The 20,371-nt window shown below is 48.1% G+C and overlaps 1 protein-coding gene across 1 annotated transcript in view; it reads right to left on the bottom strand.

Moving 5' to 3' along the window:
- Positions 1-4,134: 4,134 nt before the first annotated feature.
- Positions 4,135-20,371, bottom strand: part of LOC131554897 (alpha-2-macroglobulin-like protein 1) — a 38,452-nt gene continuing 22,215 nt past the window's right edge. Inside the window, exons 9-35 of the mRNA XM_058800491.1 lie at positions 19,978-20,092; positions 19,463-19,572; positions 18,740-18,907; positions 18,207-18,437; positions 17,761-17,824; positions 16,879-17,024; positions 15,735-15,884; positions 15,255-15,371; positions 14,578-14,725; positions 14,034-14,145; positions 12,580-12,805; positions 11,954-12,080; positions 11,546-11,667; positions 11,004-11,058; positions 10,203-10,286; positions 9,626-9,802; positions 9,383-9,464; positions 8,877-9,033; positions 8,605-8,679; positions 7,343-7,505; positions 6,494-6,711; positions 6,096-6,311; positions 5,511-5,635; positions 5,059-5,149; positions 4,591-4,659; positions 4,268-4,370; positions 4,135-4,175 (exon numbers count right to left, since the gene is read on the bottom strand). Coding sequence (XP_058656474.1) covers positions 4,135-4,175; positions 4,268-4,370; positions 4,591-4,659; positions 5,059-5,149; positions 5,511-5,635; positions 6,096-6,311; positions 6,494-6,711; positions 7,343-7,505; positions 8,605-8,679; positions 8,877-9,033; positions 9,383-9,464; positions 9,626-9,802; positions 10,203-10,286; positions 11,004-11,058; positions 11,546-11,667; positions 11,954-12,080; positions 12,580-12,805; positions 14,034-14,145; positions 14,578-14,725; positions 15,255-15,371; positions 15,735-15,884; positions 16,879-17,024; positions 17,761-17,824; positions 18,207-18,437; positions 18,740-18,907; positions 19,463-19,572; positions 19,978-20,092 — 3,492 coding nt within the window. The remainder of the gene's footprint in view (positions 4,176-4,267; positions 4,371-4,590; positions 4,660-5,058; positions 5,150-5,510; positions 5,636-6,095; positions 6,312-6,493; positions 6,712-7,342; positions 7,506-8,604; positions 8,680-8,876; positions 9,034-9,382; positions 9,465-9,625; positions 9,803-10,202; positions 10,287-11,003; positions 11,059-11,545; positions 11,668-11,953; positions 12,081-12,579; positions 12,806-14,033; positions 14,146-14,577; positions 14,726-15,254; positions 15,372-15,734; positions 15,885-16,878; positions 17,025-17,760; positions 17,825-18,206; positions 18,438-18,739; positions 18,908-19,462; positions 19,573-19,977; positions 20,093-20,371) is intronic.

Below are 20,371 nucleotides of genomic sequence, written 5' to 3'. Positions count from 1 at the left end.
TGTAGCACCCAAGGCAGGTATCAGTCCTGAAATGGAGACCAGGCTTTGTACAAATTCGGTATATTTGCATAGCTCACTGCTCCCTCACAGAGGAGGAAAGCACAGGGAGCAAGCAGAGCTGGAGTCCTCACCTTGCCTCTACCCTACAGACATTTCAATTTGAAGAGAAAATTGAACAGCTGCAACTCACCCCAGCTGTATCACATTGCTCTGTGCTACAGTTCAAGGCCAACCTACTCACACCTTCACCAGCAGAGGAAATGAGGGTTAAATATTGGTCAGGCAGGTGAAAATCTGTATAGCTAAAGTCCTACAGGGTCTTGCCTAGATACCAAAAGGCTGTGCTCGAGCCCTGGGTGATGGGAACACACACTGTCTGGTTTGGGGCCTTCTTTCCACATGCTATTTTTATGTATGTTAGTCCACTGATTGTACTGTACTTTTCCCTGAGTACCTTACCATAACTGAAAAGAGAACTTGGTTCTTGAAATTACTCATTTTCAAAATAAGGAGTTTTTCAATTTTAGTATCAAGGTAATTTCATATCAAAATTCTTCAGTACCAAACTGAGCTCTTAAACATGTAGAGCCTGGTAATATCTTCCTTCGCTTTAGTACAGGCTGACCATGACAAGGAAACAGTTTTGGGGCTTTCTTTTACCCACTCATGCACACACATGTAATGGGCAGATACAGCTCCTCTCTCTCCCTTCCCTCCCCGTGGGCTTTGTTCAGGTCAGAGCTGCTGGTGCCAGCAGTTGAGAAAAATGCATAAATGCACCTGGACAAACAACCAAATAGGAACTGGAGCAAGAATGTGAATCATTCTGGCACTGAGCTGCCCTTCATTTCTTTCCATGGGTCTCAAAAAGTACAGGCAGTGCCTGTTGAACAATCCCAGCTGACATTTGTTTGTTCACAGCAGATCCACAGCAGTTCCAGGGGACAGCCAGATCCCTCAGAACAGCACAGGGGCTCACAATGGCAAAGGGTGTCCTGACTCCTACTGCCTCCAGCAGCTGTTTTGTGAGAGCAGGCATGTAAACACCTCTGAGGTTCTGGGCTTGGCACTGATGGGAAAGCTACACTTGAGCACCCAATCCAGTCTAACTCCCAATGAAACAGAATTAAATAAATGTAGGAGCCACAAAAACAAAGCGGCAGGCTTGGTGTGTGTGATTCACCTGCCTCAGTCCTATCTCCATCTCCTACTGCCAGCACAGTGACCAGCTGCTGGTGGGCAGGAGGCACTGGGGAAGGGAGCACCTCTTCGCAGGGCGCTGCACCCCCAGGACTTGGTGACAGGGCACACAGTACCTGAGTGCTGTCCTGTGCTAATATCTTTCCCCAGCCCACAGATCCACTCATCAGCTGGGCCAGAGACAGGCAAGAGGCACATCCAGAGTGGATTTGTGTCCCTGGAAGCCAGCAGCTCTCAGTGCTCAAGCAGTGAGCTGATCACAAGCTAAATGGAAGGATGCACACCAGCAAGCCCCAGCCTGAATCACCACTACCCCTCCATTTTGTGAAGGATAAAAAAAAAATTACTGGGATGTTTGACATCTGCTGCTCCAAGCAGAGAAGGGGATGTTTAAGCCAGAGAGATAAATAATAAATAGATGTGTTTTGTAGAAAAGTGTTTTTTCCCTGTCTAAATTCTCTTGGAAGAGAGCCACCTCCTTCCAAATGCTCTCTAGTAGCCAGACAGGTATTACTGTCTGTAATACCATCACAGGTATTACTGTTTAAATCTCATAAAGAACATTTTAAAGGACACAGAAGAGTTGTTAAGAAAGTGGAATAAAAATAACAATGGATATTGAGCCAAAAGTGACAGTTTCTGTCATTTTTACCCAGAGTGTGTGTACACATAGGCATAGGAGTAGCGAGAGGTTGTGTGTGTGACCTCCTTATGCAGTAATGAGCTCCTGCATGAGCTGCCCCTCATGGTGTCAGCAAGGGGTAGGTTGGATCCCTGTGTGTGTATAACCACCACAGGAGTTGTTTTCCCAATAATCCTCTGTACTGGGGATTTTTCTCAGACCGTGCTTTGCTAAGCTCTGCAAAACAGATTGTAAGGATGTGGTGGCATTGGCAGTGGTAGATGGAGTTCCTCCCTCTCTGCAAGACTCCAAGCTCTAGGCAGTGCACTCTCCAAATACTAGTAACAGCTGTAGGCGTGGCTGGCTCCAGTTCTGCTCTTTGGTATCAGCAAGGACAGAGTTTGCCAGTGGTAAAGGCAAGGGAGAGAGAAGACATTTGCAAAGAAAGCAGAAATATTTGCAAAATGTTTTTAAAAAGCTTCAAAGAAAGTAAATAAAAATTCTGTTCTGCGGAGTTAAGATCTGCATTGCTTATGGACTACTGAGGAAATTGAATAAAGAGAGGAGGAAAAGCACCGGTTTAAACAAAGGTGCAACATCAGCTCGGCCACTTCTGGTGCTGCACAAGGTATTGCTACCATCCAGCTGCTGCTGCTTTCATTCTAGCCCTGTTAAACTGCACATGAAGCACGGAGCAGGCTGTCAGCAACCTGCCTTGCTGGCACATCTCCTCAGTGTGTTCACTCTCAAACAAACAAACTTGCAATGCTCATGTCTTTGTCTCACAGACAGGACTTGCTGAATCTTCAGGATTACTCTGGAGTGTCATAGTTAAAATTTAAACACGCTTTCCAAATCCCTCCCATTAAAGCACCACAAATCCCAGCCTTGCTGCATGGTAGGGAGAGCTTTCAGGGCTGTAACCAAATCTTGACCCTCAACCCTCACCTGTCTTCCAGGCCTTCCACTCTTAAACCTGCCTTTGCACTTAGCTATCACACTCCTAGAGCCAGCTCTAGGGAAGGTTTGTGGAGATTCACCTGTTTATACGGAGAATTGTCTCTGTCAACCTCAAAGATCTGTGACCAGCACTTAAATAGTGAGGTTTGATTTTAAAAAGCGGCAATAGATGTTGAATTTTCATTTACTCTTTGCCTGTTGAATTGCCTGTCCAGCTCCTTGTAATGGGGCAAAGACCCTGCTCACTTTCCTCACTCATTAGCAGGGGCGTCAGCCCCAGGGCACCACCCCTTCCTGACAACTCATGTTTGACTTGTCCTGTGCAGGATCCAGCTCCACAGGAGGTGTAGAAACTAAAATCACTCCCTTTCTGCTTTCTATTTTTTTCATACACAGCAGGGTAGATTTACATCCACATAAAGTGCACCAGCAGCCAAGACCTTATGGCTCAGCTACATCTGTGTGCAGGAGATGATGCCCAGTGGGATCAGTTTCCATGCAAGACTGGGAGTCCTCATCCCATACTGATGACTGCATAACACTGCTGGAGGAGAATCCAGTGCTGGAGGAAATTAATGCCAGTGACACAGCTGAGATACAGAGTTTGCTCACTCTTCCCAGGTAAAGGCTGTCACAAAGTCCAAACACACACCACAGTAGCCAGATTTGTAATTTGTATTTTATTTTCATTCTTTTTGCAAGCAAGAAAATCCCTGGATTAAAACAATCAGAGTTAATCAGACACGCCAAAAAATGCACCAGGTAATGGCTGTCAGGATGAGCAGCTTAGCTTAGGCTGGAGTTAGTCCTGAAATCCAGCCTGAGATGTGTCCCAGCACCAAAATCCCACGCCTGAGATGTGACTTTCCAGGTGTCTCATTGTACCAGGAGCAATAATGCAGAAGCCCAACTGTCCTGAGGCATCTTGCATTAGTGGGATCCCTGGGAGCTGAAACAGTGGACAGTAAGGAAGCAGTCCAAGTCCCTGGAGAAATGAGAGCAGAAGAGAGAGTAACCCAGAGAGCAAATAATATGACCCAGATTATTAATTTGGGATGTAACAGCTAGGGAGCACAGACTCTCACTAAGGTCTCTAAAGGAAAGGGGTTTTCTGTTTGATCCACTATCTTTGTGTCACTTCAGCCCCTCCCCAGTAAGAGAAACTCTCCACACCCAAATATAATAAGCTGAAACTAGTACCATAAATTCTGCTTAAGGAGTTTCAGATATAGTCCTGGATGAAGGGAACATGCTGAATCAGAGATACACAGGGCTCCAGCAGGACACAGAGAAGTGGATGGGGTGCACAGGAAGGTCTGCACAGGGGGCTGAGGCGGGGATTTGCACCTACCTCAGATGCAGAAGACATTGTAGTCAGCCAGGGCCTGCTCCTCTGCAACAGAAGAGGAGAGATCTAAGTTATCCTTGCACAGAGCCAGGTGCAGACACCCAGGCAGCCCTGGCACCCCATGGTTGCACACTGACCTGGGCTGTAGTAGTCATAGACCCGGACATGGCCTGGCTTCAGGTTGGTCACCTCAATCTCCTGCTCCAGATGCAGGACATATGTGTCAGAGATATGGCTCAGCTGGGGAAGAAAATAAATTACAGTTCACTTATGAGCTGTTCCTTTTATTCCTCACCTGAATTTGATCCTACTAACTGACAATAACAACTCTGTAGACTCAAACATTGGACTTCAAGATGAATCTTGAGTATACTGATCTGCTAGCCCCAGTCCTGGATTCTCCCAAAGATTCTGGCATTGCCCTGCACTCCTTCAGGTTCTCTAGCAGCACAGACATTACCTTGTCCAAGTAGATGGCAACACCTCCTTGTGTTTTCTCAGTTCTTCTCACAGAGTGTCCATGCTGCAACTAGGACAGGAGAGAGCAGAAAGCAATTTAGTTTCATCTTTTGAAAGGAAAGTGTGAGACACCCCAACAAGGTTTATCTGAGTTGGCAGATTCTCATTCACTCCCTTCCAAATGTATTTTGGACTCTTATCTCTTCAGGCTGATCTCCCTGCAGGGCCACTCAGCTCCTGCAAACCCCAAGGACAAGAGCCTAGGGCACTTAGCTGACAGGGGAATGCTAAGCTGATTAGGTCAGAAGTTCAAGTTCATTGTGTGGCAGAGAAGAAGAGATGGTAGGATTGTTCAAGGAAGAGACAGGCAACACCTTCCTATACAACCTTCCCATACAGCCTTCCCCTCTCTGTGGGCATGGATGGTCCCACTGACACCACATCCCCACCCTGATTCCACACATCTTACAGACATCCCAGATCCTGGGGCCAGGGCAAATCCAGTCGGTAGGGACACCTCCAGAATCACCATGTTGGAAGTGGATTTCTTCCCATTGTATCTGGAGGAGAAGATGGAAAAGAGAGTCTCTGGGGTAGAACATTAAAAAGAGAACGTCTCCCAGCTTTCCCTTCCCTTTACCAGCAGACCCTGTGTGCAGTGCCCTGAGCCAGGCAGCCCAGCCAGGGCTGGGAACAGGCAGTCACTGCTCCCTCTCACAGGGTGCAGAGAATGGGGCTGCACTGCCCTGAGCATCCCCAGTCCGAGCTGATACTGCACACCTCTCTCAGCAAGAGCCAAGGCTCTGCATCCTCCCTCCTGCTGAAACTGCCTGGTGCCTCCACTGCAGCCAAGAAGCATCCCTCAGCTCTCCAGCCATGCCCAGCTTTCCTTCCCAACTGGGATGAGATGTTTAAAGTCACCTGACATTGACATGGACAGTAACGGAGCGTGTGTTGTCCTTGGTGCAATTGACAGGCTCGGTTTTCACTTGCAAGGCAAAGGATGTGGAGTCTTGTGGGGACGGTGTGTTGTACCTCAGCACCAGCTGCAGGGAGAGACAAAAAGACAGACTAAAACATTGATAATTAGCTTTATATCATCTATGACACCTTTTTTTTTCCACTGGCTACTCGACTCCTTGAGACTGGACCCCAGACAGTGAATTGATAAATGACATGCAGTAAGCACACTCGTCCCAGTACCCAAAATAAAGGTCACTCAGATTGGAAACCTTCCATGGGCTCCTTCTCAAACTTTCAGTTGAGACTGTGCAAGTGAGACACACAGCAATGGGATCACTATAAAGCATTTTCATCTTCCGGTACTCTTGAGAGCCATGGAAGCATCATGGTCCTCATAGTTGGGCAGGTTCTGTTTCCTCCCACACACAGGTTTATTGCATTGGCACCAGGCTGGGGTTAAGGCACAGTCAATGCACATTTCCTTCCACAGAGGTGTAGCAGGGTTTTGGTTTTGACAAGATGAGGGGATCTGTGGGAACCTACCCGAGTAAAGACACAGCAGCTGCCGTGGGCCTGCACCAAGAACTTGCCCGGGACCTCTGTCAGTGCCGCCTCCTGCACCAGAAGCCGGTTCTGGTAGGAGACCAGGAACTTCTTCCCAAAGCCTCCACGGGACCTCACCCTCACCTCTGCATCCCCCTGTCTGCTGTGTGTCAGTGCTGCATACTTGGCCAATGCCTGCAAGGCCACCACTGTGTCCTGAAAAGGAAAACACAATTACATTTGCATCTCTGACATCCAGGGACACTTGAAATCAGCATCCTGAGGACCTCCATATCCAAGGACTCCTTTGCCCAAAGCATTTACACTTCCATACGTTGTGTACATATCTTGCAGAAGTTCTTTCTCAAGAAACATCCCCTTCCTTGGCCATGAGTTACCTGTGTTGAGGCAAAGCCTCCATAGGCATTCTGCTGCCTGGTGAGCCAGGCCACGATGCCAGAGGCCATGGTGAGGTTGGACTCTGTGACATTCGGCTTGGAGAGCAGGGCCAGGAGGACGTAGGCTGTCAGCTCCACATCCACAGGCACTGGCTGTGACCAAGTGCTGGTATCGGTTCTGGGCTTGGATGAGGTCTGACTCCAGTGGATCTGCCCATCTGGGAAAGAAAGGTAGCAGAGGGACTCCTGAGGGATATGAGGGAACAACTCCTGTGGCCTAGCCTCCTAGACACAGTGGCTTGTGTCTGCAGAGACCACTGGGTAAACACCTTTAGGCTGGGTCATCACATCACCAGGGCAGCTGAAAATCAATGTATTTTGCAATACCAAAAACTCCACACCAAGGTGACATGCAAAAACTAATATGGCAATAATCTGCATATGCATTACCTCCCAGTTGTCCAAATTCTGTATTGCCTTGTTTGCTAGGTCCACTGACAACCTGGTACTGGCCAGCTGTCCACTGGCCAGCCCTGAGGGTCAGGGACTAACAAGACATGGGGCACCTTGCTCTTCTCTCTGGCATTTTGCAGTCCTGCACAAGAATGCCCAAATCTCTCAAACCCCAACCTCCACTTTAGAAAAGGGCAAGAGATCTGAAGGAAATCAGCACCCACACCACAGTGTTGGCAGCACACGCCATGAGCTCATTCAGTGTATGTCTAAAAGCTCTTCCTGGTGAAGGGCCTGGAGGGTGAGGCTGTGCTCCCCCCATCTGCACCTTACCAAGGGCTCAGAAATGTCACCTGTCCCTTCTCTGGCGTTCCCCTGGCTCCGAGGTCCCCGTACCTGCTCTGATTGCCTTTTGGTCAAGCATGTTGAGGAGCTCTTGTGTGCGCTGGGAGTCCTTAGCCAGGGCGAAGGTGTAGGCCAGCAGGGCCTGGGTGTAAGGGCTGGCAGCCTTGGGCAGGGCAGGAGTGATGCAGCCCAGAGCCCTGCGCACCACCGAGCTCTGCAGGGGAGAGGGACAGGCTGCTGGTCACAAACCCCTGGGACACGAGCAGGAGTATGCACACATTCCTGTGCCAGCACAGAAAGCACCCCATTCATTCACTGCGGTGACTCTGTGCCCGGGCCTGCACTCTCTCTATCAGCAGCAGCATCTTCAGCCCTTGGTGGAAGGTGCTCGACAGACCTCCCCCCTGAGCTGGTTTTGGGCTTCAGCAGTGCTCTCCCACTGAAATTAGCACCTTTCCTGAGGGAATAACACCACCGTGTCTTACTTTCCCAGGCCAAACACAACAACAGCAAAATCACACAACTGTTAACGAGTACACACAGCCTGCTGAGCAGGGTGACTGTGTTTAATTCACCTTCACAGTGAATAATTGTACTGATGGTGAAAAAGGGGTGACCTGAAGGACATCTATTGCCAGAAAGAAGAATAATTTCCATCTGTCTTCCCTTTTTTTGCCTAAGCCCACTGCTTTCTGTTCCACTAAAAAGCATTGCTTTTTCATTTACTTTTCTGACTTATAGAGAGCTTCATTTCTCAATTGTTTCTCCATCAAGTTAATTGGTTTTTTATTTGCCTGTGCCACAGCCTAGTGACTAGCTACAATCCTTAGCACTTGTAAGAGCTCCCTCTTATTGTCTTTACTTAACCATGCAGTTACAGCTGCCCTACAGCACTCCCTTCCCAGACTTCTGCTTTATTTGTGAAGCTAAACCCTATTAGGAATTACATTATGTCTATTTACTTGACTGTAGGAGCAGCTCCACCCGCCTCATGATCAGCCTTCAGCTGGGTAGGAACAGCAAGGGCATGGAAGGAGTGGGAATTAATAACTCATTCCTGGGAAATGGCCAACATGGTATCTAGCCATGAAGTCCAGTGGTTCCCAGTAGTTTAACCTCACCTTCTCCCTGCCAGGGATATCATCCTCAAAGGGAGAGTTTTTCCTGAGAAGCTGTAAAATCCTCCTCACCCACTCAATTACTTTGCCCACAAGTCCCTCCAAGGTGCTCTGATGCCTGCCCCAGTGTTACCACTAAGCTCTTTAAGATTCAGATGTTAAGACAAGAGCATGGCAAAGAATCCCAGGATTTACCTCTGGTGTTACTCCTGCCTCCAAGTATGCAGCAGTGATGTAGGCAGCCAAGGGGACTTCCCCATCTACGCCTCCCTAAAAAAAGCATAGACATCCAAAAAGCCAGGAAAATTAATAGGCAAATACTGAAGATTTTAAGGAGAGGTCTCATCTGTCCCTAGCTTGCTCCCCCTCAAGAAAGCACTACAACACAGGCAAGTGAATTTAAACAATTACCAGCACACATGGCAAGAACTGCTTGCTGCTGTCCTTCAAGGTACACTGGCTCCTACCTTCATGAATGTGTGGAAAAGTTGTCCCACATTTTTGAAGCAACCACTGGGAAGCTGGTGGAATTCCAGCCAGCTGAGAGCAGCCTGGATAATCCGGTTGTCCAGGTAAATGTATGGCTTGGCTTGGACAAAGCATTTAACCACAAATGCAGTCAGCCTGATTGAGGAGAACAGAAAAAAAAAGGCATGAAAGAAGGAAGAGAGAATCAAAGAGAGGTGGAGAGCATGAAAGAGCAGGAAGAATGAATGGAAAGAAAGAATCTAAGCAGAAGTTGGGGGGAAAAAGTGGGAGTTTGAAATTGGTGGATCTCTCTTTACCTATTGTGCTATTTCTAATGTGCTGGTTCAAGATCAGCTCATCCTCTTTGTGGTGCCCTAGTCCACAAAGCTTCTAGAACACTTTGGATCCAATAGGACAGCAAGGGCTTCATGCTGGAAGCAAGAAGCTGCCCACCTCCTGGCTGTCAGAGAGCAGGTAGACAGCAGGGAGAGAGCCCAGGGCTTACCAAGTATTACCATACTCATCCTTGGTACCAAATTCACTGTAGGAGCCATCAGGGTGCTGATACTGCAGCTGTATCTGGTACCCTGGGAAGCAGGATGGGACATGAGTGCTCACAGTGGTATTTGCAATGAAATTGCTGTGCAGGAATGGGATGGTTGAGCGCTCCAGGTGGAAGGGGAGTGGGAACCTGGGACTGTTGGACACAGGGGAAGGCAGAGGGGCAGGGTGGCTCTGTTGCACTCACCATTGCGCAGGAATCCTGCTGCCCTGGCCTTGATCTCAGGGCTCAGCTGCCTCGTCTTCTCCAGGTACTGCAGCACATAGACAACGGGGGCAAACAGCACCATGTTCTGCTCCCCACAGCCGTGGGGCAGCTGCACCAGGTGGTCCAGGTTCTGCAGTGCCAGCCCCATGAGGTCCCCTGAGACAAAACATAAGCACCTTCATCACCTCCTAGGCAGTAAGATCCACCTCCTCCTCCTACCTGTGACCATTCTCAGCAGTGCACCAAGCAAGGCAGGCCCAGCACAGCAGTGTGGGCACTCCTCTGTCCAGCCACCTTATCAATTCCACATATGTGCCCCTCATATGAGCTGTACACATTCCCATCCTGGCAGGGAAGCTCATCAACCCAACACTCTCTCCCTTGTTGCGTGTTTTAGGTTGTCAGTGATCAGGAAATACAGCCATACACGTGAGAAGAACGTGGCAGTGGAGCCTTGGAAACCTCAGAAGTGGTATGTGGGGAAATTTGGGCTTTCCTTGGGCTAAACTCAGAGATATGGGATTTGCAAGGGTACCACCATAGCTTAACTCCTTACCAGTGACTGAGACGGTGGCTCTGACTGAACCTTCAACCACATTTAGAGGCAGCACCAGGGACACAGACTCCTCTGCTGGATTCCCTGACATCAGTCCAGCAAGGTGTGGGGAGAACAAAAAGAAACAGATTCTGATGAAAAAAAGCCTTCAAAACCCCAGAAACTGTTCAAGGCTGTCTTGTGATAACTTCCCAGTTTTCTGTCACAGAGGCTGTAAATCACTTCCAAAATCTATGTCCCATTCCACCCTTAATTTCCTCCATCCACCTCATGGTAACTGTGCTGTCCTAACACCCCTCTTTATAAAGAGGTTGAGAGGATTTTCTCCTGGAAAACCTCAGGAGTCAAAGTCACCTATTTTTCTCTACAGAAGTTACTCCATCTCATTTAAGATTTCAGTTGCAGGTTTGTCTCCTCAATGCTCCTCATGCTCTCAAAATCAGCTGATGCCCCATCATACACCATAAAATTCAAAACAGGAACAGCAATCCTAAGCCATGACCTCCAGCCTTGCCATGTTCAGTAGTGTGGTTTTATTTCCACAGGTGAAAAAGGGCTCAAGCTGTCATATTAGTGCCAGGGATGTTGATGGTTAAAGAGCAGACCTCACCACGTCCCTGCCTCGGAGAAAGCCCTAGCTGGCACCACAATTAGAGTACACTTCTGGAGCTTCATCATGTGGACAGAGGAAATTGTTCAACAAGTTTCCACCTGTTGAACTATTCTGGGCTGAATACCCAGAAGGTGGTTGGACAGGAAGAGGAGGATGAACAGGGTGAAAGAAGAAAGCAATCCATCTACCTTTTTCAGGACACAGGATGGAGCTGTGAGTCTTTTCTACCAGCACTCCCTCTGGCTGTTGGAGCACATAAAAGTAGCATTTTAATGAGCACCCAGGAGAGAAACGGGATTACAAGTGGATTAGAAGAAGGTATGTTCAGAATCCTGGTTCAGGGTGGACAGTCAGCTGGAGTATCATCATTATCACACAAAAATACAAACTACTTTCAGCCGTTTTCACTTCAGATCAGAAACCAGCATGCATTTTCAGAATATCCTAAATTCTGAATATCTGTGAAAATGGTGCCATAAGATTCAGCAGAGAACTCAGGAGACAAGGACATGAAAGAGTGTTTAAAGTTTCCCATGGTATGAAGTGGAGGACATCCCTTTACCTTCTACATCCATCAGCCCTCACAGCTGAGCCCAGCTCAGGCCCTGAGATGATAATTGCACATTTTGAATAGCATTTTGAATTGTAACTCCCAAAATTAACATGCACAAAATCTGGGAATTGCACAAAGCCTACTTTGTGGCTTAGGTAACAGAGCAGCTTGACTGACCCGGACTTGAATGAGCTTGGTGATCGTGTCTTTCTGTCCTTGCTTTGGGACAAATGGTATCTCCTCACCACAGAGCTCTTTGGAGGCCACAGCCTCTGTGCTGAGGGTGATGTTCACAAGCCCTGAAAATAACACACATTTAGGTGCATAAGACACTTTCTGAGGAAAGACTTCCTGTTAATACAATAGACATCACCTGCTGACAACAAAAAAATTGATCAGAGTCCTATATGTTTTTGTACCTCCTAACACAGCCTTGTGAGTAACCGTGACCATAGGATAAGTGCAAATAAGTACTCTGGGTAGCAAAGCAAACAGCTCCTCACTCTACGTCAGCTCTTACAAAACACCCCCACCTTGGTCCCATCCCTTCCCAATTCCAGCACCCCACCTCCCTGTGCTTCTCACCCAGCTGCTCAGCTGTGACACTCCACTGAAAGGTCTTGGCTTCCCCAGCACACAAACAGCTGCTGTAGGCACAGCCTTTGCATGGCTTCAGCTGGAAGCGTGCAGACTCCTCCAGGGTCACTTGGATCTGAAGGGCCAGAAGGGATGGCAGGTGGCAATAAATAACCATCAACAACATAAAAAGGAAGCCCACAGAGGGTAGAAGCAGGGCACAGCCTGAGAGGAATACACACAGATTGTTTGACTAGCCAGGAATCAGGTTGGGAAAGCTAAAGTCCTGGCAATCTGGCCAGGGTTATCAAGGGCAACGTGTGTCTGTGTTTGTGCTTGGGATTGCCCCAGCCCAGGTGTAGGACCTTGCACTTGGCCTTGCTGAACTCCATGGGGCTTGCACAGACCCAACTCTCAATCATGTCAAGGATGCTTCCTTATTTCTCTTTTTAAAAGTGGGGGTAATGTTTTGCCTTTTCCAGTCAGAGGGAATGTCACTGAATTACCATGATTTCTCAAAGGGGATATGGAACTGGATGATCTTTAAAGTTCCTTCCCCTATGAGTCTATGATCACAGGCCACAGGTGTCAGCCATGTCCTGCCTTCCTTGCAGAGGCTATCAGGGCTCACCTACCCTCATGCATTGCTGCAGGTTGTTGGAGACTGTGGCCTTCAAGTTGAAGGTCTCACCCTGGACCACAGAAGATGGCAGTGGCAGCTCCACAAGAAAGGGCTTGGAAACAATCAGCCAGGAGGCTGGAGCAAACCCAAAGCCATTCCATCCTGTGCAGAACATTCCTGCTTTCCATTCTGTGATGGCGTCAGGCACCGTGACAGCGATGCTCTTGTTCCCACTGGGGCTGGGGAGAAGTGGACAGCAACAGAAGCATTTAATTAAATGATGCCACGCCAGGTGACCTGCTCTGTGTTCTTCTCTGCAGAGCACCCCATCCCCTCAGTCCAACCCCTACTGAAGTTGCAGCCCTTGCAGGGTAACAAGGCCTTTTACAAGTGGCGACGCCATCTCAGGCGCTTCTACTGACAGAACACTTGGGTCAATAGGGCCAATAGGCTGCAAGATGCCGTCATTTACAGGCAGCACTTGCCCTTTGCACATCTAAAAATGACTCACAGATGTCCACAGTCTTATTTTTCTGGCCTAGAAATGGAGAACCAGAAACCAGAAACCAACAGAGCAACAGGACGAGCAGCAGTAGGGCTTAGCAGATAAGGTTGATCCAGCCATTTTCTGTCCTGTGAGACACTGACAGCTTAAAGCCCAGTATGAGGGCAGGGCAGAGACTTGTCCTGTGCACACATCACAGTGTTTGAGAGGAGCAGACTGTTCTGCAGCTGCCACCACAGCCAACACAAAAAGCAGATACAGCTAAAGGTACTGGTATTATTCAGCTTATTTCACTGTGCTTGTACAGGAAGGCAACACACACAACACAGAAACTTTTGGTGGCTAGGATCAGGTTGGTGAACAAGTCTAGAGGAAATATCTGCTGCTAGGGGTGAAGAGGTAGATGTATCTGTCAGGACAGTGGAGGTGGGAGAGGGCAGATGTTGATAAGAAATATACTCGGGATTTCAGTCTTCAGAGGACACACAAGAAAATCTTCAAGTCTCAGATGAAAAAATCTCCAAAAGCTCTCTCAGCAAACCCTGTGTACACACTGAGCCTTTCTCACAGGACACAATTTTCAGTCTTGTGAAAGACTTCTATGGACATCAGCTCCCCCTGGATGACAGGATACATCTGTGAGCACATTTTGGGAAATGCAAGCCCACAGGACTACCAAAAGCAGAGTATTGGCAGTAAACTAAGCTGGTTTGCTGCACCTCATGCTTTTCTATCTTCCTATGCCAGCCACCTCTCATGGATGACCAGCACTCCTAGTAGAGGAAAATGCATTTAATGAATACACCAACTCCAGCAATGAGCAGCCTATAGGTATGAGCCCCATGATGTATGTCCTTAAGTGTCTTGCACAGCTGCCTCTGATCTAAACTCAGCTGCATCTGCTGCCTCTCCCAGCCACACAAAATGACCCAGGCTAAACCCCCACTGCTCAGTTTACTCACCCCACAGAATACAAATCCCACAGCCAGGTTTGGTGAAAATGTTTGTGTGCTTTCTTCTCAGCTGCAGAAAACGGTGGAAACATAGTGGGCTGGTAGGTTGATGTCAGATGCTCTGTTGGAAACAACAAAGACCTATAGTCACCACAGGGTCGTCAGGTCCTGGTTAAGAGCAGAGGAGCTCCAGCACAGCTCAGGCTACAGCAACTGCAGCCAGCTCTTGGGAAACATGGCAACAGAACAGAATGTACTGTCCCAAATTTTAAAATCCCTTGCCTCATTTCAAATGTCAGAGGTGCTTTAGGGTTTACTTGCACGTGGAGGCACCATGGGACAGGCAATATTTCCTTCACTCTAGAGATAAAACCTTGGATCAGACATCCCACTAACAGCGCTCACATTAGCACAACGGGTTTAGGGACAGGAAACCCTCTTCCTCCTCCATTTGCACTTACAGCAAGTGCTGCCTCTTGGTTCAAATCCAGGACTGCTTTCACATGAAAGACTAAGCCTCCCATGTAAGAAGAAAAAGCTGTCAAATGCTTACTGTTATACAGTTTATGGGGCTGGGCAAATGTCAACATGGGCCTGGAAATAGATATTCCTTTTCCCCGCAGCATAGTTGTCAATGGAGTGGTTGGGCATACTCTGGGTTTCTTGATATTGGTGTTGGACATAATTTTCAACCCCATTTCCTGTAGGAAAAAATTAATCTTTAGAAGATTGTCCTCTCTTCTCTGCCCTCTGCCCTTGTGCCTTCCTGTCCCCTCACACAGTGGGGCTTGGCTGTCTCTGTATTCTCTTGCTTCATTTTAAGAAGGAATAATTCAGATCCCCCGCAATGGGCAAACAAGCTCTTCTAAGGTAATTTATCTGGCCTGAGTCAGCCAAATTTATTCCTTTCAAACATATGGTCATTTGAGTACCATGCCTTCTCTGCCTGCAGGGTGCAATTGCTCATGCTATGAAGATTAAACAAATTGTGTAAAATCCAATTAAAGTAATGAATAATCCTTGGCATCCTGAGTCACACAACCCAAGTGTGGCAACCACACAATGATTTTTCCATATACATTTCAAATCACCTATTCAAATAACAAGGCCTTAAACTGCACCTGTTCACTGTCCTGTCTGCAGCAGCATCCCTTGGATATTGGTAAAGTCAGGGCCCACATTTCCCTCAGTTCATGAATTATCTCAACCCACCAAATCAACCATTTTTACCCTGAATGCTGTAAACACATCAGGCTCATCGGAATTTGGGAGCCCACATGAACGATCATCTTCAGACACTTGGCGAGGATACCTGGCAGTATAAACAGATGGGAACAGCCCATAGATCTGAGAAAGCAAGGGGAAAAAAATCAGTGCAAATTAAACCTGGCATTCCCTTCCTCTCCCGCATCCAAGGCCTGTTTGAGTTGCTTCTGGCTACTGTACATGAACATGTGCCAGAAAGCCCAGGATCACTGTCACTCTTCCTGGGCTCTCCTCTGAGAGGGCCAGCACAGAAGCTGTTTTACCACCGAGTGATGCTCAACATCTTCCTTAATCCCTAATCCCTACCCATCCACACTGGGAACACTGCTGATCCCTCCAGGCCGTGATTTCAGTTTCCTGGAGTTAAATTCTGCACAGGTGCAGTGGCCTCCCTCCCACATGGCGTCAGGAGGGAAGGGAAAACGTCAGGGCAGGCTCCCTCACCGAGTGGCTGCTCAGTTCTTTTCCTGGCTTCATCCAAAAGGCGCTTGGATCCACAGCCCAGACTGCACACGTGGAGCCAGGAGCTGCCTGCAGGTGGAGGCCAACCTGTGAGCCAGGAAGAGTCTCTGGCGTGGAGAAGCTCAGCTCCACCTGGACGGGAAGATTGCAGGCAATGCCTGAGTGACATTTCTAAGGGTGGCCACCCACCACTTCCCAAGCAGGGAAGGGACCTACATGAAGAGAGTTTCCAAGGACCTGCCTTGGATAGACAGCCAAGGAACCTCCCAGGCACCCCCAGGAGGTATTTTAAAAAGACAACACTGAGGTTCTAACAGGAAAGATGCCAGAGGGGGAGCCATCAGCGTGCACATGGAGACATTCCTGTGTCAGAGCACAGCTCTCTCTTCTTTACCCAGCAAACCAGCCAACCATGGTGACACACCTCACAGCTGTCTTATGAAGCCCCTTCTTCTGGGGCCCCAGATCAAAAATAAGCCTAGTCCTTATCTCCAGGTGGGAGATATCTCCTTATCTCTTTGTGGGAATGGCCTCAGTTTCCTGAAACTCCTCCTGTTCTTGATTGAATCTGACTTTCTATGGCAGACAAGCAGCTGTGGAGCTGTGGAGCTATGCAGCAGGGGTAATGCCCTCTCAGAAATTCACCTTTGGAGAGAAAGACACAGCCAAGAAAGCAGATTTCCAAGGATGTCACAATGACCAGATGCACTCAGCCCTTTCTGGATGGCCAGTAAAATCCGTTTCTTCCATCAAACACTTTCAGATGCCATCCCAATACTACATATGAGCAATTCTAATTGCTGCAGCAGCAGAGCAGCCCTGAGCTCTCCTGAGAACCACACAAATAATCTGTGCTGGGCTGGATTATCTATGATCCTGCCAGGCTGCAGTTGCCCATGGAGATAGACAGCAACTCTCTGCCTTTCCCAAACACTGCAGCAGCCCCCACAATGCTGAGCACACACTTTCTCCAAACATCACAGCACACCTCACCAGCCACAAACTGCAGTTCCTGTGACAGCATCACACACATTGTCAGCCACACACAGCAACACAGCTCTCCTTTCATGGCAGCAGACACGTCCCTGCTCACACATTTAGTCACAACCTCAGACACAAACCCTACCTTGTTTCTGAAACACGTGGACACACTGAAGATGGCAGAATCAGCAATGATTTTTCCATTAGGGAAGATGACATAAACAACAAGTCTTGGAGCTGGGGCATAGGTCAAGCTGAATGTAAGAGGGACAGAGAAGGAGCCTTCCAGCACTAGATGGAGAAGAGAGAAGATTGATAATGAAAATTGAGTCTGATCATCTTTGCCATTCTGCATGTGTTTAAACCCTTTCCTCCTTTACTGAAGTCTTTCAAGACCTAAGAGATTTCTGGAGACTTATGAAACAATCAGCACATCTCTGGATCTGGTATTCAAGACCAGCAAAAGACTTTTCTATTTATTGCCTTGGGGACACGAAACAGTACTTTGGAGTTCAAGCTTGGCTCCACAAAGAGTGAGATTCTCAGATGTCTTTCAAAGCCTCCTCTCACCCAACATCTCCCATCCCATCAGCAACAGAGATGACCTTATCCCAGAGTACTTATAATTCAGGAATCAAAAAACAAGAGCTGGAGAAACAGGCAACAGTGGGTCAACAGCCATCAAAATTATAAAATGTGGCATCCTAATCATCCAGATTATTTGGAGACACTGTTGCCATGGAGAGTAAGACTGCAGTTTCGTGCTGCTCGCAGGAGCAGCAGCAAAAGGAGACTTGAAGACAACAGAGACTGAGCCTATGGGCTGGGAAACGCTGAATATTCTCTTGGTACAAAACAGAAGGGCAAAGGGAACATGAAATCTGGAAAGGCACAGGTCTCTGACACAGCACACAAGTGGTGAGCCACCCCTGCATTGCAGGGAGACTTACACCATTTGTCCAGATAAGAGGGGATGCCACGGACCCCTGAGTGCTTGCTATGTCATGACACTGGGGAGTGCACTTACTTCTTGGCAGCCCAACCCAAACAGTCTGCTGACCTGCATGGACTATCCCTCTTTTCCCTGTGACCTAGAGAAGAACACAGAAAGGGATGGTCACATAGTCACATAGCTTTTGAGATCACTAATAAATCCTGAAATTAAATTGGGATATTAAATGGGGGCTGGGGGAGGAATATTAGCTTTATTTGCTCTCAGCTAGTAAGGAGAGCTCAGAGATGACATGGTGGCAGGACAGGTAAGGCCAATACCTGCCCTGCACCTCTGCAGAGTCTAAAAGAAAGGCTCTGCCTTTGTTGCTATTTGTTTCTGCGGTACCAGAATCAATGATGACTGGAGGAACAACCTGTCCTGGCCTGAGCCAAGACTTTGAAATATCAGGCTTGAACCTCTAAGAAATGCTGATCTTGGGCCTTCAGCTGTCACCCACTAGTGCTTCCTCAGAAACTCACAAAGTAGGAGAAAATGACACGCTTGGGCCCATGTTCCAGGTCTTCCTCATAAATTTTGAAGTCCACCTGGACAGACTGTGTTTTATCACAGGGCATTGTCTCTGGCACACGGATGATAGAGAGGAAGCTCCTGCTGGTGCTGTAGAATGGGTGTATGAAATAAGAGGCTCGCTGGTAACTCAAGTCAGCTGTCCCAGGCTCTCTGTCTGAATCTTGATGCAGGACACTTGCCTGGTGAGACAAAACAACAAACCAATTAGTTTCTCTAGTTAAACAATTCAGCTGCAAATCACCTTTGTTAGACAATCTGAGCAATGCCAATGACAGGTCTCTCTGTGGAGGGCTCATGAGGAAAGCAACCAGCACCTGGAGAATAAGCTCTCAAGAGGGAGAGCCAAGATCTAGAACATGCTGAGGTGTTTCAGATTTGAGTTACTCTCCCTTGGGAAGGAGCAAGGAAGATGTTTGTGGGACAGTAAACAGCTCTGACATGCACACGTAGCCCTGCCACAAGACCACCCTTCCTCACTTACCTCCAGGGAGGCCAAGGTCCTGTTCCAGGCAGAGGTATCCAGGCTAAATGAAGCTGTTCCAGAGTCCCCAGTGATGTACTTCTGCCTAAATTGCTGCTCAGCACAGTTTACTACAAGGAGAACTTCTTTGTTCTTCAGTGCTTTGCCTTGGTAATCCATTACTTTAATCTGAGAATAACATGGGGAGCAAGAGAAGTGCAGAAGAATCTAATTAGCAGACAGAATCTCTGGTTTCCCCAAGTCAGGAGCAGTGTTTCCAAAGACAGGAAGATCACTCTTTCAGTCACTAATAATTTTATCAACACTGCCACTGCTTCTGTCATATTACCACTTGCACTACCATGTTCATTCATAGAATCACAGAATCACAGAATGGGTAAAGTTGAAAGGGATCACAGTGGGTCATCTGGTCCAACCTTCAGTGCTCTCCACTCCTTCACAGCAGACTTCCTGGCTGCTGAAATTCCAGATGTTTGGGTTTGCCCCCCCCCCCCCCCCCCCCCCATATTAAAGCCCGTAACTGCTCCCCCTCATGGGTTATTTGGTAAATGGCAGTCTTTGGTGTTATTCTGACAATAGACGATTCCAGAGTTTTGTTTCTGGGAGTCATTTGTGCTCTCCCAAGTCCCTGGCTAGAGATGGGGTCAGAAAAGACAGTAAGTAAAGGTTACTGTGAAAAATTGCTCACGCTTTCCCCTTCAAAGAACTGAAACTCGGAATTACCTTTCCTCTGTACACCTGTCCAGGGTGGTAGTAAGAATTCACATCATCAAACAAGGCCATTCCGCCAATCCGGGAGATAAGTAATTTGTGTGAAGCATTGACCTGTATCTCTGAATGAAAGCAGCAAGACAGAAACATGAGAGAGGGAGCGAGAAAGCCAAGCACTCCTCAGCAATTTCCCTGCAGAGTGACCCACTGGTAATAGGGATGGACATGTTCAGCTGCACACACATTTCACATCCCACTGGTGATCTGCCCAAGATTCTGGGGATCTGGTCTTTCTCCCATTTAACTCCTAGCTTTTAGAGAGCCTCAACACCTGACACCACACTCAGAGTGAGTGTGTCACGCCATCAAGAGCTGCTGTCTCTGTCTCTATCTGTGAGATTACACAGCAGGCCCCAATGGACTCAGAAGACTCAGATCTCTTGCTAGCCTGAAAGTCTCCAGTGCTTTTGGTCAGATTAGCACATCCTCACCCGCCTCCTCCCAAGCAGCAGAAATCCCAGAGTTACCTGTGGCATCCTCCACCAGCAAGGCCTCTGCAGCTATGCTGTCCCGATAGTAGCGGAAGTCTCGGCTGAAGGGGGACAGGCTCACGTTTGTGGAGAAGCAGCCTGCCTCATCTGTCTGAAGGTACAGGGAGGAGAAACAAGCTCTGAGAGGCACACCTGCATTAGAAGTTATGGGAGAGGCAGAGGAGGACTGGCACGGAACCCCTGCTCTCGGGATGCTTTTCCTTTTGGCATTGCAGCCCAGGATGTGGAGCAGGCACACGACAAGCCCAGTCACAATCATCAGGCACAGCTGCTGAGAGGCAGCGCCAGTAGCAGTGGCCAAGCAGCCAAAACAATGTGTTCATATTGCTGTTATTTCAGCTAAAAGACTCAGCAGCCTTGTCTCACCCTG

This window comes from Ammospiza caudacuta, chromosome 2 (assembly GCF_027887145.1).
Source record: "Ammospiza caudacuta isolate bAmmCau1 chromosome 2, bAmmCau1.pri, whole genome shotgun sequence".
NCBI classification, from domain to species: Eukaryota; Metazoa; Chordata; class Aves; order Passeriformes; family Passerellidae; genus Ammospiza; species Ammospiza caudacuta.
Note: the sequence above shows the minus strand (reverse complement) of the source record. Positions and strands in the feature narration are given on the sequence as shown.